The sequence below is a fragment of the Petromyzon marinus genome, unplaced genomic scaffold, assembly GCF_048934315.1.
Source record: "Petromyzon marinus isolate PM22_M1 ecotype Great Lakes invasive population unplaced genomic scaffold, UKy_Petmar_22M1.pri1.0 PM_G_Scaffold_88, whole genome shotgun sequence".
Classification (NCBI taxonomy): Eukaryota; Metazoa; Chordata; class Hyperoartia; order Petromyzontiformes; family Petromyzontidae; genus Petromyzon; species Petromyzon marinus.
The window spans coordinates 382,401-408,423 of NW_027423044.1; the positions used below are offsets into that span (position 1 = coordinate 382,401).

General features: G+C 54.0%; 1 protein-coding gene across 1 annotated transcript; it reads left to right on the forward strand.

Annotated features, from left to right (window-relative positions):
• The first annotated feature begins 672 nt into the window (after positions 1-672).
• On the forward strand, positions 673-22,819 carry LOC142921734 (protocadherin Fat 1-like). Its single transcript, XM_076063052.1, has 11 exons — positions 673-747; positions 4,492-5,874; positions 6,134-6,258; positions 6,391-6,622; positions 8,146-8,207; positions 9,544-9,870; positions 10,092-10,305; positions 12,237-12,376; positions 16,901-17,197; positions 19,776-19,986; positions 20,681-22,819. Exons 2-11 carry the CDS (start codon positions 4,620-4,622, stop codon positions 20,929-20,931), a joined length of 3,114 nt encoding a protein of 1,037 aa, XP_075919167.1. The 5' UTR covers positions 673-747; positions 4,492-4,619; the 3' UTR covers positions 20,932-22,819.
• Positions 22,820-26,023: the final 3,204 nt, after the last annotated feature.

Consider the following 26,023-nt stretch of genomic DNA (forward strand, 5'->3'; position numbering starts at 1 on the left):
CTCACTCACCCACTCACTCACCCACCCACTCACCCACCCACTGACCCACCCACTCACCTAATCAGCCAATCACCCACCCACTCACCCACCCACTGACCCACCCACTCACCCAATCAGCCACCCACTCACTCACCCACCCACTCACCCAATCAGCCCATCAGCCACCTACTCACTCACTCACCCACTCACTCACCCACCCACCCACTCACTCACCCACCCACTCACACAATCAGCCCATCAGCCACCTACTTACTCACCCACCAACTCACCCATTCAGCCACCCACTCACCCACCCACTCACCCACCCACTCACACAAGCAGCCACCCACTCACCCACCCAATGACCCACCCACTCACCCAATCAGTTACCCGCTCACTCACCCACCCACTCACCCACCCAATCAGCCAAACAGCCACCCACTCACCCACCCACCCACTCACACAAGCAGCCACCCACTCACCCACCCACTGACCCACCCACTCACCCAATCAGCCACCCGCTCACTCACCCACCCACTCACCCAATCAGCCAAACAGCCACACACTCACTCACCCACTCGCTTTGCCCCTCCCCCCTAGCGCTGCCCCTCCCCCCAGCGCTGCCCCTCCCCCCTAGCGCTGCCCCTCCCCCCTAGCGCTGCCCCTCCCCCCAGCGCTGCCCCTCCCCCTCAGTGTGCCGCTGCCTCCGTCTCGTGCTGGTGCAGCTGTTCGCTCCACGTCGCGCCGTTCACTCTCACAAGCCTGCAGGCGAGTGGCAATGTTATTACAATGTTACTACTAACTACCACTATGTTACCACTAACTACCACCACCACGACTACCACATCTATTACTATCACTACTAACATCACTATTATCACCACAACCACCACCACGACTACCACCACTTCCACTAACTACCACCACTACTACCACTGCTACTACCACGACTACCACTATTATTACTATCACTACTATTACTATCACTACTACCACAACTACTACCACCACTAACTACCACCACCACGACTGCCACCACTACTACCACTGCTACTACCACGACTACCACTACTATCACTACTATTACTATCACCACTACTATCACTACCACCACTACTACCACGACTACTACCACTACTATTATTATCACTACTATTACTATCACTACTATCACCACTACTATCACCACTACTACCACCACCACCACGACTACCACCACCACTACTACCACCACTACTACCACGACTACTACCACTACTATTACTATCACTACTATTACTATCACTACAATCACCACTACTATCACCACCACCACTACTACCACCACTACTACCACTGCTACTACCACGACTACCACTACTATTACTACTATTACTATCACTACTACCACCACTACTATCACCACTACCACCACCATGACTACCACCACCACTACTACCATTGCTACTACCACTGCACTTGACGCTGTAAGTGTGGTCTTGATATATTAATGACTCAAAGTTGTCCCCGTTCACGGAAATCGATAGTTTAGTCCTAGTCGTAATATTAAACAGCTGAGTGCCGCTGGTGATTCTGAGCCTAGAGGGTTGCGTGAGGACAGACACCAAGCTCCAGACAACACGCTACTGGCTCTTATTGCAGACGCGGCGAGATAAAATGTTCACACCCCCCCCCCCCCAAGTAGACAAAAAACCCCTCCACAAATTGCGTGACAATGAAATGGCCTCCCTAGGCCTCGTAAGCACGGGGCCTGCTCTTATAAAACACTAACGGAATCCAACAAGATATTTGTCTGATTTTCAATGCCGCTCTGCAGGCTGTTATATCGGTTCACGAGTCCCAGGAAGTTAGGTGATATCCGCAAAAGAGTGAAAACTTTGAGAGGTGGCGCGTGCCATGTCAAGTATTGCAACTCGGGAGAAGAAGGCCAAGTGGCTTAATGGGCCAGGAGCGAGGCGTACGCCACCTGAACTCTCGCGTGGGGCACGCTGCTCACAGCTGTCGAGGTGGAGCGCGCCGCGTGGGGCACGCCACGTGGTAGGGGTTCAGCCTTGCAGACCAATATACAAAAAGTCTTATTTTTATACGTTTTGACATTGTGTACAATATGGGAGCCGTACTCTTTGGTTCTATTCGGTAAAGTCACGTAGGCAAAAAATAACAAAAATCACGACGTTTCGGCCACAACACAAGTGGCCTTCTTCAGGTGTTGTGGCCAAAACGTCGTGATTTATGTTATTTTATTTTTGTTACCTACGTGACTTTACCGAATAGAACCAAAGAGTATGGATCCTTGCAGTCACGAAAGCTTCAAATCTAGAATATGGGAGCTACCCACGTGCCAAATTTTAGTTTTTTATAGCATGTTGGGAAGCATGCTAAACATCTCGAACAGACACACATCCACACATTTCCCTTTTATTATATATATACAGACAACTAGCTGCTACTGCCCGGCTTCGCCCGGGACTTGGATTCACCACGCCCGGCCGCCTTTGTCTCCCCAGTGCTAGCGATGTTCACACACCGCACAGCAGTTACTCGTTTGAGGCTGAGTCGACCTAGGGGAGGCCCAGGACCGGTTCAGATAATCGTCACCGGTGGTGGCCATGGGCGGGAATCGAACCCGGGTCGCTGGCTGCTCGAACCACAACACACATGTGACGTCACAGCTCACTTGCCGTGCAAAATCTAAATGCATTATTGCACCCCCACCCCCCAAAGAAACAAAAGTGTATTTGTATAATGTTAGCACGGTGTACAGTCTGGAAAGTACCCACATGGCAAATTTAAAGTTTGTTGCATGTCGGAAAGTACGCTAAACATTTTGAACAGACAACACACACAATCACAACTTTGCCTTTTATATATCGATGTAGTGTGTGGTCTTTTTTTATGTGTAGTGCGTGGTCTTGAAATTATAAGAATGTGTAGTGTGTGGCAAGGCCGTAATTTTAATATATATTGGGGTGGGGGGACACATCCCTGTGTAGGCATAGATACCTACACACCCTACATACAGGTGGGTAGTATGTAGTGACTGTTTTTTTCGGTAAATTCACGTAGAAATAATAAAAAAGTAATAAAAAAATAAAATTATATAATAGCATACGACGTTTCGATCGCAACACAAGCAATCATCATCAGGTAGAGGAAACATAACAGCAGACAGACCTTAAGTAGGGAGAATTAACACAGATATACCAAGGGATACAGAGAGACGGAACATCACACTAAATCAAACAGGGTTTAGCAAAATTTGTAAACTATATAAAGCAACACAGACGGTCGGTTAATTAAAAATCACGAAAGCGCCTAATCAAGTTAGTATCCAGTAGTGACTCTGTAGTAGTGTCTGGCTCTACAGTAGTGTAGAGGAGTATTGTGAGTAACCAATAAGGGGGCGAACAGAAGGAGGTGATGGGGCGGTTGTGGAGAGAGTGGAGAGTTTCCAATACCTGGGCAGTGTGCTCATGACCGGCTCCCGTTTGACAGCAGATGTCTCCGAATCAGTCGAGCGGCAATATCTTTTCATCGTTTGCGTAACGCTGCTGTGTGGAAGCTACCTGGTCTGTCGCTCCGCACGAAGCTTCAGGTCTTTTCGGCCACGGTCATTCCCTCCCTTTTTTATGCTTGCGAAACGTTAACTCCCTTAATGGAGCATCTTCACCGGTTGGAAAAATTTATGCTGGTTTAACCAAGCTGAATTCTGTAAGGAGCTTACAAACCCTTGAATGATTTGGACAAAGTCCCATCGGTGAGCTCCTCCGGCAGGCAAGGCTGCGTTGGCTGGGTCATGTAGCCCACATGTCCAGTCACCGCATGCCTAAACAGCTTTTGTTCAGCCGGATTGAGGGAGCTCAACGGGCGCGGCACGGGCTAGAGAAGAGATGGAATGACGTGGTACAGAAGGATGTGGAGCTGAGTGGACATGCCGATGACTGGTACCAGCGGTGTCATAATCGGCCTCTGTGGAGGAGGCTCGTGAAGGACGCTACTTGGCAGTTGGAGGCAGTCGCCCTCCAACAACAACGGAGGGCGGAGGAGCGACGCTCACAACAACGAGCGGAGCGCCGGGTGGCTAAAGCACAGCAGGTTGGCACAGTAGGGGGCACAGGTGGTGCATCAGCCAGTCATCTCAGTCATCTCAGTCAGTCGACCCGTGGCACCTGGGTCTGCCCCGTGACCTCCTGCCCGCGGGCGTTCGCCACTTCACGTGGCCTCAACGTGCACATGGCCTGGCACAAGCGTCGTGGTGACGCCACCGCCACTTAGTGGCGAATGGCGGTGGTTGTAGAAACGTCCCTTTTGAGTATTTGTCTGCTGCTGTAATTGTAAATGTCCACGTGATGGTGATGATGACGACGATGCTGATGAGCCACATTGTCGAGCTATCGTTTACGATGGCCAGGTCGCTTCTGAAAAAGCGCTATCCGGTAACTCAGCGGGGCGCCTTGCCTGGCAAAAAGAAAAATTGTTTGGTTTGTGTTTGGTCTCGATCTGACACGTTAGAGGAGGAGGAGGACCGACACCCCATCGGGAGCGCCCAACGAACCCGGAGACTTTGACGGCGCCCGCCTCTCCGACCGCGGCTCGGTGTCGTCGGCGGCTCTCAGGCGCAGGGCCCGACGCCCGACACGATGGCCTCGGCGCTCCTCCCGCTGCCGCTGCTCCTGCTGCTGCTGCCACCGTGCGTGAGATGCCTCGCCGGGCAACGCGGCCCGCCAGGGTCGCCCCTGCGCTTCACCAGGCCGTCCTACCATGCCACCGTCTACGAGAACTCCGCGCCCGCCACGTACGTGGAGAGCCACGACAAGATGGGGATCCACGTCGGCCGCTCGGCCCCCGGGGCCCGGTACGCCGTCGTGTCCGGGGACGAGGAGGCCGCGTTCGAGGCGGAGGGGCTCGTCGTGGGCGACTTTTGGTTCCTGCGCGTCCGCACAAGGGGCGTGCCATTGGACCGCGAGGAGCGCCACGGCTACACGCTAGGGGTCAAAGCGTTCTCCGAGAACGGCCGCGGGGCGGCGTCCGCCGAGGTCTTCGTCCACGTGCTGGACCGCAACGACCTGAGTCCGCTGTTCTCGGCGTCGTCGTACTCCGCCGGCGTCGCCGACGACGCGCCGGCGGGCGCCGCGCTCCTACGCGTCGCCGCCACGGACGCCGACGAGGGCCCCAACGGGCGCTTCAGTTACACCCTGGAGCAGCGCTCGGACGCCTTCGCCGTGCACCCGGCGAGCGGCGAGGTGACGCTCGCCAGGAGGCTGACGGAGCCCGGCGACGCGGGGCCGCACGAGTTCAAGGTGACGGCCGTCGACGGCGGCGGGCTGAGCGGCTCGGCGCGCGTCGTAGTGAACGTGAGCCGGGCGAACGCCCACGCCCCGCGCGTCGCCGTCGCCGCGACCCGCGCGCCCGCGTGCGGGCCGGCCCCCCTCCGCCTCCGCGTGCCCGAGGACGTCCCGGTGGGGGCCGTCCTCGGCTGGCTCGACGCTGGTGGCCCCGCCGGGGAGGCGCGCTACTCCCTGCGGGGCGAGGACGAGGACGGCGTCACGTTCGCGGTGCACGAGACGAGCGGGGCCCTGCGTCTGGCGCGGCCGCTCGACTTCGAGAGGCGACGCCGCTACGACCTGACGGTGGCCGCGCGCGACGGCGACCCCGGGGGGCCGCCGCCGGCGGTCTGCCGGGCGACGGTGGAGGTGGCGGACGTGGACGAGAACCGCCACGCCCCGCGGTTCACGGAGTTCGCGGCGGCCGCCGCCGTGCGGGAGGACGCCCCCGCGGGGGCCGTCGTCGTCACCGTCGCGGCCGCGGACGAAGACCGGGGGATCGACGGGGAGGTGCGGTACTCCCTCGTGGACGGGTCCGACCTGGGGGTCTTCAGCGTTCATCCGGAGACCGGTAGATCACACCCACTACTGCTATCACTACAACCACCACTTCTACAGCTACCACCGCTACCTCCCTCCTCCCTCCCCCCCTCATCCTGCACAGTCACACATAGTCACTGTAAGATGTTTTTCTTGTTCGTGTTTTTGTTTGTTTGTTGTGGTTGCACCCGATTCAAGCGCCGAATGGCTCACAGGGCTATAACCAAAATAAATAAACTAAAAAAACTAAAAACCCTCGCGGCTAATGACGCCGTGTCCCGCGCCGGCAGGGGCGATCGTCACGGCGCGGCCGCTGGATCGCGAGACGGCGAGCAGCTACTGGCTCGCGGTGCGCGCTACGGATCGCGGACTCGTCCCTCGCTTCGCCACGCTGCACGTCTACGTGGAGGTGCAGGTACGGGAACCCGTGCGCACTTGCGCGCACGCACGCACGTGTGAGTGCGTGCGTTTGCACCGCTGCGTTTTAAAACGACACGATGCGAATGCCGTGCGTCTCTCCCGCCCCCGTCCCGCCGCCCCCCCCCAGGACGTGAACGACAACCCCCCACGGGCGTCGCGTCCGTGGTACCGGGCCGAGGTGGCGGAGAACTCCCCAGGGGGCGTCGCGGCAGCACAAGTTGACGCCTGGGACCCGGACAACGCCGACGCCGCCGCCAACACCGCCGCCGACACCGCCGGGGAGGCGCGGGGCAGGGGCCTCACGTTCAACATCGTCTGCGGAGACCCGCAGGGATTCTTCAACATAAACACCAGCACAGGTGGGGGCGGTGGTGCTGGGGGTGGAGAGCAAATCCACAACATTTACAACGATAGTGTAGTGTGCAGTGTTGTGTGTAGCGTATAGCAGTTTGCAGCGTAGTGTATAGTGTAGTGTATAGTGTATAGCGTAGTGTATAGTGTAGTGTATAGTATAGTGTATAGTAGTGTAGTGTATAGTAATGTATAGTGTAGTGTACAGTGTTGTGTGTAGCGTATAGCAGTGTGTAGCGTAGTGTATAGTGTAGTGTATAGTGTAGTGTATAGTAGTGTATAGTGTAGTGTGTAGCAGTGTAGTATATAGTGTAGTGTATAGTGTAGTGTTGTGTGTAGTGTAGTGTGTTGTGTTGTGTGTAGCGTAGTGTGTTGTGTTGTGTGTAGCGTAGTGTATAGTAGTGTATAGCGTGTAGTGTATAGTGCAGTGTATAGTATATAGCGTAGTGTATAGCGTAGTGTATAGTGTATTGTAGTGTATTGTAGTTTAGTGTTGTAAGGACGAGCAGACTTCTTTAGGAGGCACACTCTGTTTATTGTATTATTTCCTTATACAACGCTTAACACACACAGAGGGATATTCGGTCCCCTCACCCGATACCCTAGGGAGGTACAGCCTCTGGACCTGGCGGGACTCACACGTCTACCGCTAACCTCCTTGATACCTAAGGAGGTACAACCTCCGGACTTGGCGGGACTCACACGTCTACCGCTATCCTAGTCCTCCGGCTAGGACCTAGGGGAGGCTATCTGACCCACCGCTGGCCCGGTGGGTCCTGACCACTGGGTTTGCCGAGCCTTAGCCCTTAGAAGGGCTGGAAGGCTGGTCCAGGGTCCTAGCTAGGCTTCAGCCCAGTCTTCTGTCTTTGTGCAGGGAGAGAACTCCCCAAGGTCCGTTGGGTCACCCGTCTTATACTCCTTCGTGGCCAGGTAGAACCAATCATACATTCCCACGTGGAACCGTCTGATTGGTTCGTACCAAACCCTGGCCACGATTTGTTTCACCTCGACTGACCCCAACCGTTGTACCCAGGGGTAATGCTGTACTGCCCTGGTGGCAATGCAGGTTACGCAACAGCGCGTAGTTATAAGTGTATAGTGTAGTGTATAGTAGTGTAGAGTGTATTGTATAGTGTATAATAGTGCTTAGCGTAGTGTATAGTGTAGTGTATATTGTAGTGTATAGTAGTGTATTGTAGTGTATAGTGTAATGTATAGTAGTGTATAGTGTAGTGTATAGTAGTGTATAGTGTAGTGTATAGCAGTGTGTAGCGTAGTGTATAGCGTGTATTGTAGTGTATTGTAGTGTATAGAGAGCAAATCCAACAACATTTACTATCGACGCATTTCCATTTGGCACGATGTGACCCAACATAGCCTGACATCACGTGGTGATGTCGTCTTTAAGTTGTCAACTGACGAGCTACCCCCCCCACCCCGTCTCCACGTTGACGCCCCCCACCCCACCGTGTGCGTGTGCCGGCCGGCGTGGGAGGGTTGTGGTTCACCTCTGGTGAACGACTCGTCACAGGCGTCATCCACACCACCAGCAGGCCGCTGGACAGAGAGAGGCAGGCGGAGCACGAGCTGGAGGTAAGAGTCACCGTGAGGGTGGTGGTTGTGGTGGGGGTGGTAGTTGTGGTGGTGGTGGTGTTGGTGGTAGTGGTGGTGGTAGTGGTGGTTGTAGTAGTAGTGGTGGTGGTAGTGATAATGGTAGTGGTAGTAGTGGTGGTAGTTGTAGTAGTGGTGGTGTTAGTGGTAGTCGTGGTGGTGTTGGTAGCGGTGTTCGTGATGGTGGTGGTAGTGGTAGTAGTGGTGGTGGAAGTTGTGGTGGTAGTGGTGGAAATAGTGGCGGTGGTGGTAGTGATGCTGGTAGTAGTGGTGGTGGTAGTAGTGGTAGTGGTGGAGTGATGGTGGTGGTGGTAGTAGTGGTGATGGTGGTAGTAGTGCTGGTGCTATTGGTGGTGGTGATGATAATGGTAGTAGTAATGGTGGTGGTAGTCGTGTTGGTGGTGGCATTGGTAGTGGTGGTAGTGATGGTGGTGGTAGTGGTAGTAGTGGTGGTGGAAGTTGTGCTGGTAGTGGTGGAAGTTGTGGTGGTGGTAGTAGTAGTGGTGATGGTAGTGGTGGGTGGTGGTAGTGGTAGTAGTGGTGGTAGTAGTAGTGATGATGATGGTAGTGGTGGTGGTGGTAGTGGTAGTAGTGGTGGTAGGGATGGTGGTGGTGGTGGAGTGATGGTGGTGGTAGTGGTAGTAGTGGCTGTGGTGGTGGTAGTTGTGGTGGTGGTAGTTGTGGTGGTAGTGATAATGGTGGTGGTAGTAGTGGTAGTGGTGGTGGTGGTAGTAGTGGTGGTAGTGGTGGTACAGTAGGGGACACAGTTGGTGCATCAGCCAGTCATCTCAGTCGACCCGTGGCACCTGGGTCTGCCCCGTGACCTCCGGCCAGCGGGCGTTCGATACTTCACGTGGCTTCAACGTGCACCTAGCCTGGCACAAGCGTCATGGTGACATCACTGCCACTTAGTGGCCGAATGGCGGTTGTTGTTGTGCGTGCGTGTCTGTATGTGCGTGTCTGTGCGTGCGTGTCTGTGCGTGTCTGTGTGTGTCTGTGCTTGCGTGTCTGTGCGTGTCTGTGTGTGTCTGTGCGTGTGTGTCTGTGCATGTGTGTCTGTGCATGTCTGTGCGTGTCTGTGCGTGTCAGTGTGTGTCTGTGCGTGTCTGTGTGTGTCTGTGTCTGTGTGTGTCTGTGTGTGTCTGTGTGTGTCTGTGTGTGTGTGTCTGTGCGTGCGTGTCTGTGTGTGTCTGTGCGTGTCTGTGTGTGTCTGTGTGTGTCTGTGCGTGTCTGTGTGTGTTTGTGCGTGTGTGTCTGTGCGTGCGTGTCTGTGCGTGTCTGTGCGTGTCTGTGTGTGCTTCCCGCCGGCCGGCGCCAGGTGTCCATCGTGGACGGCGGCGTCCCCCCGCGTGAAGCGAGGGTGGCGGTGACGCTGAGCGTCTCCGACGAGAACGACAACGCCCCGCGCTTCCCCAGGAACCTCACGCGAGTCAAAGTCGTCGCGGCGGCGGCGGCGCCGACCCCGGGCCCGGCGGTGCCCGTCGCCCGTGTCTACGCCGCCGACGCCGACCGGGGCATCAACGCGGATCTGCGTTACGTCATCAGCGGGGGGCACGACGTTGGAGACTTTGCCATCGACCGCGCGCGAGGAATCGTCTACAGCCAGAGCAGGCGGCAGCCTGCGGGGACATCCAACTCAATCACGGTGCTGGGCACACTCCACATGCTACCTCCTCCTCTCCTGCTCTCCCTACTCCCCCTCTCCCTCCTCCTCTCCCTCCTCCTCTCCCTCCTCACGCAGACACGCATGACGAGGTAACCCCGACTCGACGCAAGGACCCCCCCCCCCCCGCCTCGCCTCTTATCGCCGCGACGATTCGACCGCTGAAACGGAACTCGCCGATGTCGGCGTCGCCGGCCCCGCAGGTCCACGCCACGGACGGGGGGCGACCGCCCAAGTCGTCGACGGCCACGCTCCACGTGGAGTGGATCGCCGCTCCACGGCCACCCGAGACGCCCGCGGCCTTCGCCCTGAGGCAGCACGCGGTCACCGTGGCGGAGACGGCCGCCGTGGGCATGGTGGTGATCGTGCTGCCCACGGAGAGCACGTGGGGGAGCCTCCTGTGGTTCAGCATCACAGGTCACGTGGTGCCACCACACACACCACACACACACACCACACACACACCACACACACCACACACTCACCACACACACACCACACACACACAACACACACACCACACACACACCACACACACGACACACACCACATACACACCACACACTCACCACACACTCCACACACACACATACACCACACACACCACACACACCACACACACACCACACACACCACACACACACCACACACACCACACACCACACACACCACACACACACCACACACTCACCACACACTCCACACACACACATACACCACACACACCACACACACCACACACACACCACACACTCACCACACACTCCACACACACACATACACCACACACACCACACACACCACACACACACCACACACACCACACACACACCACACACACCACACACCACACACACCACACACCACACACACCACACACACACCACACACACCACACACACCACACACACACCACACACACACCACACACACCACATACACACCACACACACCACACACACACATACACCACACACACCACACACACCACACACACACCACATACACCACACACACCACACACACACCACACACACACCACACACACCACACACACACCACACACACACACACACATACACCACACACACCACACACACCACACACACACCACACACACACACCACACACACCACACACACACACCACACACACACCACACACTCACCACACACACACACATATACACCACACACACCACACACACCACACACACCACACACACCACACACACACCACACACACCACACACACACTACACACACACACCACACGCCCCACACACACACACACCACACACACACACACCACACACACGCACCACACACACCACACACACACCACACACACCGCACACACCACACACACCACACACACACCACACACACCACACACACCATACACACACACCACACACCACACACACACCACACACACACACCACACACCCCACACACATACACCACACACACCACACACACCACACACCACACACACCACACAGACCACACACACCACACACACCACACACACACCACACACCACACACACACCACACACAACACACACCACACACACACCACACATACACCACACACACACACCACACGCACCACACACACACCACACACACACACCACACACACGCACCACACACACACCCACACACACACCACACACACCACACACACACACACACCACACACACCACACACATACACGACGCACACCACACACACACACACCACACACACTACACACACACCACACACACACACCACACACACACACCACACACACCACACACACCACACACCACACACACCACACACACCACACACCACACACACCACACACACACCACACACACCACACACACACCACACACACACCACACACACCACACACACAGTCACACACACAGTAACACACACACATCACACACACCACACACACCACACCACACACACCATACGCACCACACACACACACCACACACACCACACACACACACACCACACACACAGAACACACACCACACACCACACACCACACACATCACACACACCACACACACCACACACACACACACCACACACACACACCACACACATCATACACACACCACACACACCACACACAAACACCACACACACCACACACACACCACACACACACCACACACACACCACACACACACCACACACACAATACACACCACACCCCAACCCACGTGTTGTGTTCATGGTGACATCATGTGGATGGTTTAACGGTGACATCTTGATGGTGGTGTGCTAACGGTGACGTGATGATGATGATGATGATGACGATGGTGACGGTGTTGGCAGGCGGTAACTGGGAGGGCAGCTTCCACGTGACGGAGCACAGCGGCTTTGTGGAGGTCGCCAAGCCGCTGGATGCCGAGCGGTGCTCCCTCTACCGGCTCACCGTGACGCTCACCGACGGGACCAACGCTGCAACCACCCTGGTGGGCAGGCACGCGTGTCTGTGTGTGTGTCTGTGTGTGCGTCTGTGTCTGTGTGTGTCGGTGTGTGTGTCTGTGTGTGTGTCTGTGTGTGTCTGTGTGTGTGTCTGTGTGTGTGTGTCTGTGTGTGTCTGTGTGTGTGTCTGTGTGTGTCTGAGTGTGTCTGTGTGTGTGTCTGTGTGGGGAGCGATAGTGTAGCGGTTAGCGCGCTGCGCTATGAACCTGGCGACCCGGGTTCGATTCCCGCTCACGGCCAACACCAGTGACGATTATCTGAACCGGTCCCGGGCCTCCCCTAGGTCGACTCAGCCTCAAATGAGTACCTGGTGCGGTGTGTAAACATTGCCACTAGGGAGACAAAGGCGGTCGGGCGTGGTGCTGGCCACCCACCCCCTCGTGTACCGTTCCGGCCTTCATAGGTGCTCGCTAACAGCACTTGCCCCTACAGTCTGTTAAGGCTATATGGGGGATCTTTGTCTTTGTGTGTGTGTCTGTGTGTGTGTCTGTGTGTGTGTCTGTGTGTGTCTGTGTGTCTGTGTGTGTGTCTGTGTGTCTGTGTGTGTGTCTGTGTGTCTGTGTGTGTGTTTGTGTGTCTGTGTGTGTGTCTGTGTCTGTGTGTGTGTCTGTGTGTGTGTCTGTGTGTGTCTGTGTGTGTGTGAATGTGTGTGTGTGTCTGTGTGTGTCTGTGTGTGTGTCTGTGTGTGTGTCTGTCCGGCAAAACAACCCCCTACCTCCTCGCGGTGCCGGACGGGCAACTCTGTCGTGGACAGTGCTGTGGGGGGAGATCCAATTTTGATTGGCTCCTCCCCTCATGGCATATGTGTCCACCACAGGGGCTAAACGGGGGCTCTGGACGGGTGCGAGGGGCTGGTAACCCCTCCACCTTCAATGAATTACCACGAAACCACGAATTAAACTGAAATATGTAACTAATAAGCTTGTGCTGGAGGCCCCGGGGGGCCAGGCGTCTATGACGTCTCCTGGCCAAACCCCAATTGGCGGAGCCAGGAGATTGAATACCTACCCTCGGGGCTACTCCAGAAACAACGAAAAGCCACTACGGGTGGCCACGTGGAATGTTCGAACGCTCACTGCAGAAGAGAGGCTGCCACTCCTCTGTCGGGAGCTGGACCGGTATCGCCTGGATCTATGCGGCATTCAGGAGGTCCGGTGGACCGGCTCTGGCTCCTGCCACCATGAGGGGTGGACAGTTCTCTACTCGGGGCAGCAGACTGCCAAACAACAGGGTGTGGGTCTTCTTTTGAACAAAAGAATGAAGGGGGCGTGGGAGCGTGGCGGTGAGGTGTGGGAAGCTGTAAGCCCCAGGCTACTTTGGGCTCGCCTTCCCATCAACCGGAGGCGAGAAATGGTGGTCGTGGTTACTTATGCCCCCACCGAAGATGAACATCCGTGGAGGGATGCAGGCAAAGCCGATGAGTCAGATGCCTTCTATGACCTCCTGTCACAGGTGCTGGCTAAAGTGGCCTCTCGGGATAGAGTCATCATGTTGGGTGACTTCAATGCCCGAGTTGGTCATGATACTGGCACCTGGTCTGGAGTGATTGGAGGGCATGGGCCAGATCAGCTCAATAACAACGGTAGGAGGCTGCTAGATTTTTGTGCAGCCCATGTGCTTGTAATTACCAACACGCTGTTCCGGCATCGGCGCATCCACACAACATCATGGATGCATGCCGGGTCCAAGCAAGAACATCTGCTGGACTACATAGTGACGGACCAGCGAATGCGAGCACATGTCCTTGACACCAGGACCTACCGTGGAGCTGATCTGCCCTCTGACCATCGACTAGTCATCTGTAAGATGCGCCTGCCATTCTTCCACTCCGGTGGTGGGTGTACACCCAGGACCCCATTCCAACCTAAAGTGGCCTGGTCTCAGTTATCTGATGAAAGTTGCAAGCGAGAATTTCATCATCGCTTGCGGCTGGGATTGGCATCGTCCCCGACTCCTCCTGATGTCGAGGGTAAATGGGCGAGGTTTAGAACTGTGACTCATGCAGCTGCAATGGCTGCTTTGGGTACACGGTCCAGACCTCCCCAGAGACCCTGGCTGACAGAGGAGGTGTTCAGGATGGTTGAGAAAAAGCGACAGGCCCACTGTCATCGGCTACAGAATCCCACGTCAGAGAATGAGGAGGCTTACCGCAGCCTTCGCTCGGAGGTTCGGAGAGCCGTGAGGCGCTGCAAGGATGGGTGGTGGTCGCGGGTTGCTGAGGAGATGGAGTCTGCCTCAGTGGCCCGTGATCACAAATCTCTATTTAACTCCATCAAAAAAGTAACCTGCAGCGCCACACCTATTACCATCATTAGGGGAAAAAACGGTGATCCAATCTCCGACCCCCAGGAACAGGTTCGCAGATTTGCTGAGCATTTCTGTGAGGTCCTGGGGGAGGGAAAATCCCTCAGCCAGGAAAACATCGTGGCACAAAGTGAGGATGACCCTGCTGAGGCTGCGGTGCCTCAAATATTGGAAGAAGTCACCCCCTGTGAGTGGCTGGCTGAGGTGCCATCTGCTGAGGAAGTATTGCAGGTGATCCGGAGTCTGAGACCAGGAAAGGCAGCGGGCAGAGATGATCTCCCAAGCGAAATGCTGAGGGAGGGTGGCGTTTGTGCACAGACTGCCCTATATGACATCATAACAACAGTCTGGACCACTGGACGGGTTCCGCAGGATTGGAAGGATGCCCTGGTGGTCCCCCTTTTTAAGAAGGGGGACCGCACAGACTGTAACAACTACAGGGGCATCTCACTCCTCAGTGTGCCGGGAAAGGTCCTGGCAAGGATTATTCAGCATCGCCTTGCCAGGCACGCTGAGGAGAGGCTTGCGGAGCCCCAATGCGGTTTCAGGATAGGGCGGTCCTGCACAGATGCCATATTTTCTGTCCGTCTGCTACAGCAGAGGTGTAGGGAATTCCAACAAGACCTACATCTCTGCTTTATTGACCTGGTCAAGGCCTATGATACCATCAGTAGGCCTGGGCTCTGGGTCGTTCTTCGTGCTTTTGGAGTACCTGACCATCTGCTCACGATCATTAAGGACCTTCATGATGGTGAGCGGGCCCGGGTAAAACTACGTGGCCGGGAGTCAGAGCCATTCCCTGTACACCTTGGGGTGCGACAGGGATGTCCTCTGGCTCCCACATTATTTAACATCTATTTTGACCACGTAGTCCGTGAAGCCTTCAATAGCTGTACCAGGGGAATCTCCATATGGTACAGATATAATGGGAGGCTAATCGATGCCCGGGTGCGGTCAAGGGATGGCTCCCTATTGCTCAACCACGTTATGTATGCTGATGATTTGGTAATAGCTGCTCAGTCAGAGGAGGAGTTGGAGACGCTGCTGCTGAGACTGGAGCGTGCCACTAAGAGGTGGGGCCTTACCATCAGCCCCACCAAAACTAAGCACCTGCCTGGGTATTTTGTACCATCGGACACTCCACCCCCACAACTCCCAATCGGTGATGGGGCAGTTGTGGAGAGAGTGGAGAGTTTCCCATACCTGGGCAGTGTGCTTATGACTGGCTCCAGTTTAACAGCAGAGGTCTCACTCCGAATCAGTCGAGCGGCAATATCTTTTCATCGGTTGTGTAACGCTGTGTGGAAGCTACCTGGTCTGTCGCTCCGCACTAAGCTTCAGGTCTTCTCGGCCACGGTCATTCCCTCCCTTCTCTACGCTTGCGAAACGTGGACCCCCCTAATGGAACATCTTCGCCGGTTAGAAACATTTAGGCTGGCCTGCCTACGATCCATCCTGGGTTTAACCAGACTGGATTGTGTGAGGAGCTCACAAATCCTTGAAAGATCTGGGCAGGGTCCCATCGGTGAGCTCCTCCGGCAGGCAAGGCTGCGATGGCTGGGTCATGTAGCCCGCATGCCCAGCCACCGCATGCCGAAACAGCTTTTGTTTGGCCGGATTGAGGGGGCTAAGCGGGAGCGGCACGGGCTAGAGAAGAGATGGAGTGATGTGGTACAGGAGGACGTGGAGCTGAGTGGACTTGCCGATGACTGGTACCAGCGGTGTCAAGATCGGCCTCTGTGGAGGAGGCTCGTGAAGGATGCTACTGGGCAGTTGGAGGCAGTCGCCCTCCAACAACAACGGAGGGCGGAGGAGCGACGCTCACAACAACGAGCGGAGCGCCGGGTGGCTAAAGCACAGCAGGTTGGCACAGTAGGGGGCACAGGTGGTGCATCAGCCAGTCATCTCAGTCAGTCGACCCGTGGCACCTGGGTCTGCCCCGTGACCTCCTGCCAGCGGGCGTTCGACACTTCACGTGGCCTCAGGGTGCACATAGCCTGGCACAAGCGTCGTGGTGACGTCACCGCCACTTAGTGGCGAATGGCGGTTGTTGTTGTGTGTCTGTGTGTGTCTGTGTGTGTGTCTGTGTGTGCACCGTCCACGACAGCGTTGCCCGTCCGGCACCACGAGGAGGTAGTGGGTTGTTTTACCACCCGCATCACCACATTACTCACCCCCACTACCCTCACCACCCACCCCCCCGCCAGGTGGAGGTGACGGTACTGGACGTGAACGACCACCGGCCCCGCTTCTCCCGTGACCTCTACGAGGCGACCGTGGCCGAGGAGACTCCTCCTGCCGCCGCCGGGATCCTGCGGCTGGAGGCGACGGACGCCGATGCCGGCGCCGTCGCCGCCCGGCTCTCCTTCTCCCTCGTCGGCTTAGGCGGCGGCGACGCCGCGGAGAGCCTGCGTCTGTTCCGCGTGGACCCCGTCACCGGCGAGGTCACCGCCGCCGAGAGGCTGGACCGAGAGGCCAAGCGGAGCCACCTGCTCACCGTCATGGTGAGAGGGCGCCACGCCAGGTGCACGTGTGTGTACGTGTGTACGTGTTTACATGTGTACGTGTGTGTGTACTTGTGTGAGAGTGAGGTGTGTACGTGTGTGTGTACGTGTGTGAGAGTGAGGTGTTAACATCGCCACTAGGGAGACTAAGGCGGTCGGGCGTGGTGCTGGCCACCCACCCCCTCGTGTACCGTTCCGGCCTTCATAGGTGCTCGCTAACAGCACTTGCCCCTACAGTCTGTTAAGGCTATACAGGGGATCTTTATCTTTGTGTGAGTGAGTGTGTGTGAGTGAGTGTGTGTGTACGTGTGTGTGTGCGTGTGTGTACGTGTGTGTGTGCGTGTGTGTACGTGTGTGTACGTGTGTGTGTGTACGTGTGTGTGTGTATGTGTGTGTACGTGTGTGTGTGTGTACGTGTGTGTGTGTACGTGTGTGTGTGTACGTGTGTGTACGTGTGTGTGTGCGTGTGTACATGTGTTGTGTTGTACGTGTGTGTGTACGTGTGTGTGTGTGCGTGTGTGTGTGTACATATGTGTGTGTACGTGTGTGTGTACGTGTGTGTGTACGTGTGTGTGTGTACGTGTGTGTGTACATGTGTGTGTGTACGTGTGTGTGCCGACCGTGCAAATCGAAGGTGCTGATGACGACGATGATGACGACGATGACAATGATGCCGTGACCGCTGTCTTGCGTGGTGACCATAGTGTCCTGTATAGTAGTGTTTAGCGTACTGTGTAGTAGTATATAGTGTACCGTATAGTAATGTGTAGTGTAGTGTATAGTGTAGTGTATAGTGTATAGTAGTGTATAGTGTAGTCTATAGTGTAGTGTATAGTGTAGTGTATAGTAGTGTGTAGTGTAGTGTATAGTGTAGTGTATAGTAATGTGTAGTGTAGTCTATAGTGTAGTGTATAGTAGTGTATAGTGTAGTGTATAGTGTCCTGTATCGTAGTGTTTAGCGTACTGTATAGTAGTGTATAGTATAGTGTATAGTAGTGTATAGGCTAGTGTATAATGTAGTGTATAGTGTAGTGTATAGTAGTGTAGTGTATAGTGTACTGTATAGTGTACTGTATAGTGTAGTGTATAGTAGTCTATAGTGTAGTGTATAGTAGTGTATAGTGTAGTGTATAGTAGTGTATAGTGTAGTGTATAGTGTATTGTATAGTAGTGTATAGTGTAGTGTATAGTAGTCTATAGTATAGTGTATTGTATAGTTGTGTAGTGTATAGTGTAGTGTATAGTAGTGTATAATGTACCGTATAGTAGTGTATAGTGTAGTGTACAGTGTAGTGTATAGTAGTGTATAGTAGTGTAATGTATAGTAGTGTATAGTGTACTGTATAGTAGTGTACAGTGTAGTGTATAGTAGTGTATAGTAGTGTAGTGTACAGTATTGTATAGTGTACTGTATAGTAGTGTAGTGTATAGTAGTGTGTAGTGTAGTGTATAGTAGTATAGTGTACAGTAGTGTATAGTGTACTGTATAGTAGTGTACAGTGTAGTGTATAGTAGTGTATAGTGCAGTGTATAGTGTAGTGTATATTAGTGTAGTGTATAGTAGTGTATAGTGTAGTGTATAGTGTTGTGTATAGTGTAGTGTATAGTTTAGTGTAGTGTATAGTAGTGTAGTGTATAGTAGTGTATAGTGTATAGTAGTGTATAGTAGTCTATAGTGTAGTGTGTAGTGTATAGTAGTGTATAGTGTGGTGTATAGTGGTATAGTGTAGTGTATAGTGTAGTGTATAGTAGTGTATAGTAGTCTATAGTGTAGTGTATAGTGTAGTGTATAGTAGTGTACAGTGTAGTGTATAGTGTAGTGTATAGTAGTGTACAGTGTAGTGTATAGTGTAGTGTATAGTAGTGTGTAGTGTATAGTAGTGTACAGTGTAGTGTATAGTAGTGTAGTGTATAGTAGTGTGTAGTGTAGTGTACAGTATAGTAGTGTACAGTGTAGTGTATAGTATTGTGTCGTGTAGTTTGTCACGTAAACAAACCGCGTAACCGATGGCCACGTTTTGTTTCGGTGACGACAAACCTTGGTGATTGGCCGTGTCAGGTGCCGGTGTCGCAGTTTGACGGCACCGCAGCGCCGGTCACGTCGCACGCGACCAGCACGACGTGACTCACCGCGGACGGTCTCCTCCTGTCAGGGGGCGTTCGTGGCGAGCGATCTCTCCGCTCGGACCTCTCTCTCACTCTCTCTCTCACTCTCTATCTCACTCTCTCTCACTTTCTCACTCTCTCTCACTCACTCTCTCTCTGTCTCACTTTCACACTCTCTCACTCTCTCTCTGTCTCACTTTCACTCTCTATCTCTATCTCACTCTCTCTCACTCACTCTCTCTCTGTCTCACTTTCACACTCTATCTCTCTCTCACTCTCTTCTCACTCTCTGTCTCACTTTCACTCTCTCTCACTCTCTCTCTGTCTCACTTTCACTCTCTCTCACTCTCTCTCTGTCTCACTTTCACTCTCTCTCTCTATCTCTCTCTCACTCTCTCTCTCTCACTCTCTCTCCCTCACCCTCTCACTCTCTCACTGTCTCTCTCACTCTCTCACTCTCTCGCACAAACAGGTGCAGGACGGCGGGATCCCCGTGAGGCGAGCGTACGCCACGCTGGCGGTGAGCGTCGACGATGCCAACGACCACGCGCCCCGCTTCACCGGCGGCCCCTACGAGGCCCGCGTGGCCGAGTCGGCGGCCGTGGGCTCCGCCGTGGTGCGCGTCACGGCGCTGGACCGCGACGAAGGCCCCAACGCCGACGTCAGATACAGCATCAGCCACGGTGACCGCCTCACCACCACTCCCACCGCTCCCACCACCACTTCCACCACTCCCACCGCTCCCACCACTCCCACTACCACTCCCACCACTCTCACCACTCCCACCACTCCCACTACTCCCACCACCACTCCCACCACTCCCACCACTCCCACCGCTCCCACCACTCCCACCACCGCCACCACTCCCACTCCCACCACTCCCACCACTCCCACCGCTCCCACCGCCACCGCTCCCACCACCACTCCCACCACTCCCACCACTCCCACCACTCCCACTCCCACCACTCCCACCACTCCCACCGCTCCCACCACTCCCACCACTCCCACCACTCCCACCGCTCCCACCACTCCCACCACTCCCACTCCCACCACTCCCACCACTCCCACCGCTCCCACCACTCCCACCACTCCCACCACTCCCACCTCCACTCCCACCACTCCTACCACAACCACTCCCACCGCTCCCACCACTCCCACCACTCCCACCGCCACTCCCCCCCACGCGGAGGGAGTTTCTGCACTGGAGCACATTTCCCGTGTCGCGTTTTTTTCGTGGCGACGCTCCGTCGCGTGTCTCTCCCCCGTCCAGCTCGGATCGCCGGCGGCCGACGGGCGCCGGGGCTTCCCACCCGCGGCGTTCGCCCTCGGCGGTTCCCTTCGCTTTTGACGACGCGAACTCGCGAATTCCCCCGGCAGGAAACGTGGGGAATTCCTTCGCCGTCCACGGCGCGCTGGGCGTCGTCTCTGTGGCGAGGAAGCTGGACGGCTCCGCGGTAGAGGCCTACGAGCTGACGGTGAGGGCGGCCGACCGGGGGCGCCCGTGCCGCTCCACGAGTATCACCGTCCACGTCGTCGTCGTCGTCGCCGCCGCTACCGCAAACACCGCCTCGGACGGCGCTCCACCCACATTCGCCTCCAGAGGCGGAGTGGTCGATTTACACCCGTAGAATAACACAGAGACCCGTAGACTAACACAGAGACCCGTAGACTAACACAGAGACCCGTAGACTAACACAGAGACCCGTAGACTAACACAGAGACCCATAGATTCACACAGAAACCCATAGATTCACACAGAGACCCGTAGACTAACACAGAGACCCATAGATTCCCACAGAGATCCATAGATTCACACAGAGACCCGTAGGCTAACACAGAGCCCATAGATTCCCACAGAGACCCGTAGACTAACACAGAGACCCGTAGACTAACACAGAGACCCGTAGACTCACACAGAGACCCGTAGACTAACACAGAGACCCGTAGACTAAAACAGAGACCCGTAGACTCACACAGAGACCCGTAGATTCACACAGAGACCCGTAGACTAACACAGAGACCCGTAGACTCACACAGAGACCTGTAGACTCACACAAAAACCAATAGACTAACACAGAGACCCGTAGACTAACACAGAGACCCGTAGACTCACACAGAGACCCGTAGACTCACACAAAAACCAATAGACTAACACAGAGACCCGTAGACTCACACAGAGACCCATAGATTCACACAGAGACCCGTAGACTAACACAGAGACCCGTAGATTCACACAGAGATCCATAGATTCACACAGAGACCCGTAGACTAACACAGAGCCCATAGATTCCCACAGAGACCCGTAGACTAACACAGAGACCCGTAGACTAACACAGAGACCCGTAGACTAACACAGAGACCCGTAGACTAACACAGAGACCTATAGATTCACACAGAAACCCATAGATTCACACAGAGACCTGAAGACTAACACAGAGACCCAGAGATTAACACAGAGATCCATAGATTCACACAGAGACCCGTAGACTAACACAGAGACCCAGAGATTAACACAGAGACCCATAGATTCACACAGAGACCCGTAGACTAACACAGAGACCCGTAGACTCACACAGAGACCCATAGATTCACACAGAGACCCGTAGACTAACACAGAGACCCATAGATTCACACAGAGATCCATAGATTCACACAGAGACCCGTAGACTAACACAGAGCCCATAGATTCCCACAGAGACCCGTAGACTAACACAGAGACCCGTAGACTAACACACCGTAGACTAACACAGAGACCCGTAGACTAACACAGAGACCCATAGATTCACACAGAAACCCATAGATTCACACAGAGACCCGTAGACTAACACAGAGACCCATAGATTCACACAGATCCATAGATTCACACAGAGACCCGTAGACTAACACAGAGACCCATAGATTCACACAGATCCATAGATTGACACAGAGACCCATAGACTAACACAGAGACCCATAGATTCACACAGAAATCCATAGATTCACACAGAGACCCGTAGACTAACACAGAGCCCATAGATTCCCACAGAGACCCGTAGACTAACACAGAGACCCATAGATTCACACAGAGACCCGTAGACTAACACAGAGACCCATAGATTCACACGGAGACCCATAGATTCACACAGAGACGCATATATTCACACAGAGACCCGTAGACTTAACACAAAGACCCATAGATTCACACAGAGACCTGCTGGACTATCCTACTCACTTCACCAGCCGTCCACCACCCAGCCTGCCTCTCTCTTTACCCCCCCTCGGAGCGGTGCTGGGCCTCCCCTATGTACGCTCTGCCTCAAACGAGCGTACCTGCTGCTGCAGCTCCTGCTGCTGCTGCGTAGTGAACATCACCACGGGGGAGACAAAGGCGGTCGGTCAGGGGTGGTGCCACAGTGTTAGGTGTGCGAGTAGGAGCACTCGTTCCGACAGTCTGTTGGGGCTACACGGGGCGTGGGGAGTCATTGTCTATTGCGGTGACATTGTCAGTGAATGTTCTCGATTAAACAAAATTGCTAAACGTTGTTTTGGATTTTTGCGCATACAATGTTTTTGTTTTTTCCCTGCAACTCATTTCATCGTGAGAATGGGGAAATGCAGAGGGGGTGGGGAGAGGGGTGGGGTGTGCAGTAACATCCAGCCACGTGACAATTTAACGACGGTCGAGTTTCTCGGAGAGTCCCCGACGTGAAGTGAACCTCGTGGCCGGACCCCCCGGGGGTCCCCAATAAACGGAAGCCAAAATCGCCGCCCAATTATTTACTTTTGGGCGACTCCGTCTCCCCACCCCCCCCTCCCCCCCCACTAGCGCACGCAATAAACGCAGCGAGCCACCGGGAATCAATCCTCCGGTGCTCCGCCGAGCACCCCGTCGCCGTCTAAGTCGTCGTCTAAGTCGTCGTCTAAGTCGTCGTCTAAGTCGTCGTCTAAGTCGTCGTCTAAGTCGCGGCCAGAACGGCCGTAGTCACAAAACTTTGATGAGCGCGCGTCGAGCGGAGCTCGTCGAGAGGAAGAGGTCGCCTCGTCGGTTGGCCCTTCAGCGGACATGAAACGACGTCGCAACGCAGTTCACGCGAGAGCCGGGGGGCGGGGGGGGGCTTATGGGACCCCGGGGTCACCGCCATGAGGGTCAAATGTGTGAAGGTCTCAAGCAGATGCAGAGGGCAGGGGGTGCACGCTGGAGCGTAGCGGACTGGAGAAGCACCAGGGCCCCAGGTGCACAGTGAGGCGAGAGAGAGAACCGCGCTGGGAGTTGTCACAGCAGCAGCAGCAACAACAGCAACAACAACAGCAGCAGCAACAACAACAGTAACAACAGCAACAACAGCAACAACAACAGTAACAACAACAGCAACAGCAACAACAACAGCAGCAGCAACAACAACAGTAACAACAGCAACAACAGCAACAACAACAGTAACAACAACAGTAACAGCAACAACAACAGCAGCAACAACAACAGTAACAACAGCAACAACAGCAACAACAACAGTAACAACAACAGCAACAACAGTAACAACAGCAGCATCAACAGTAACAACAACAGCAGCAGCAACAACAGTAACAACAACAGCAGCAGCAGCAACAACAGTAACAACACCAACAACAACAGTAGCAACAAAGGCAACAACAGTAACAACAACAGCAACAGCAGCAACAACAGTCTCAATAACAACAGCAACATCAACAACAGTAACACCAGCAACAACGGCAACAGCAGCAATAATAGGGGTTTTTCCCCTTTTTTCTGGCAACAAAACTGAAACCTTTTGACAAGGATTCATGTTTACTGCATTAACCACAATGCTTGTGGTCAAAATACAAACAAAACACATACTTCATCATCATTATTAAAACACACACTATGATAATATATATGTGGCATTGTCCTTTAAACTGATTGGTCCACACCAAGGGACGGCTTTCTTTTGAGCCTGATTGGTCCACACCAAGGGACGGCTTTCTTTTGAGCCTCAACCCGATGGGTGCTCGACCAGAGGACGCCAAAAGGCGTCACACAGCTCAATCAGTTTCAAGGACAATGCCACATATATTATCATAGTATGTTTTTTTGTGCATTTTGACCGCAAGTTTTGTGGTTAATGCAGTGACATGAATCCTTGTAAAAAAAGGTTTCAGTTTTGTTGCCAGAAAAAAGGGGAAAACCCTACTATTATTACATGTTTGTACTGGCAAAGGAGGTTTAATGAACAACAGCAGCAGTTAAGAGGCCGTACATAAATGATGTCACGCACCTGGGGGGGGGGGGGGTCAGACATTTGTGACGATGTGTGACGAGGGGGGGGGGGGTTGAGAAATGTGACGTCACTTCAAAATGCTCAACTTTAAATAAATATAGAATTGTTATAACAACACTCCTACAACATTGGAGTGCAGCGCCACATGAACAACGCACTGCAATGACAACAATAGTTTAAAGCGATTTGAAGCATGTTTTATTTTCAAAATAGAAATATGGTTTTGGGGGGTGGGGGGGGGCAGAGCTTTGTGACGTCATATTTGACTTTTCATGACGCCGTGTGACGAGGGGCGGGGGAGGAGTCAGGATGAAAACATTTCGATTTTCCTGAAACAGAGTCCGGGAAATATCCCGTGATGTCATACGGAATTAAAACCAATCTTGCGTTAAAGTTTACACCAAACACTCGTGGTATATAACAACATAACAAAATGCAAAACTAAGTTGGCTCTACAGACTCTAACAAAAATCATTAAAGCTAAGTTATTCAGATGATTTTTAACCATGTGCTAAACAAGAACGTGCTATTAAAATGGAATGAAGGGCTTTCACTGTTAAACCGTGCCTCAGATTTCATCTGTGGCCGGTTCAGGGCAGCCAGGTAAAAGCCATGGCAGGTGAGGTTGCCTTTGGTGGTGGTGCTTCAAGCCAGTCTAGCAGCCACGTTTTAGGCCGTGGCTGCTACAGGCAGACAGCAGTCACCTCACAGCATGGCTGTGGCAATCTCTACTGTAGCTGGCGTGGCAGAGAGTCAGGTTAGCTTACAGCAGACCATACCTATTGAGGCATGGCGGGTCTTGTATATGTTGAGTAATGGCAAGTCGAGTCGCGCTTGGGCTGTGTCAATGGTTAGTGGCCCTTGGCAGTTGAATGGGTCGGTGCTTGTCCCCGACAAGTCCATGGGTTCAGTGGCAGACTGTGGGAGTGCTTGGTATTTGGAATGTGTCGCTCGAAGACCGTGGCAAGTGGAATGGCTTAGTAGCTGACTGGGACATTCCACGGCACGTGGAGAGAGTCAGTGGCTGGCGGCTGTGGCGGTCCGTGGTGGTCCGTGGCAGTTTCACGGAGATCCGGGGTGGAGTGGCGTCAGCTTGGCACGTTTAGAGAGGCCAAGACGCAAGGTCGGACCTGATGTGAAATATTTTGACGGCACGACAGGCGGGTCCAAGGGTGTTGTTGGGGTCAGGCTACGAGAGTAACAAATGCGAACTCACATTTTACTTTTTTAAGTAGTCGTTATTTTGGTGACTGCGGCGGCATGGAGAGGCCTTCGTCCGTGAGTGGACCACAAACTATCGGGGGGATTTTTAAACATTATTTTAAAGTTACTCCGAGCATTACACATATTTAGTTGCCATGCGACCATTGACTTCCTCCGAAGTAATTCGAAGAATGTCTTCATTTGGAGTCACAATTCGACTTAAAAAAACATTCTCTTTTTGCATCCCTTTTTGTGTTTTTCT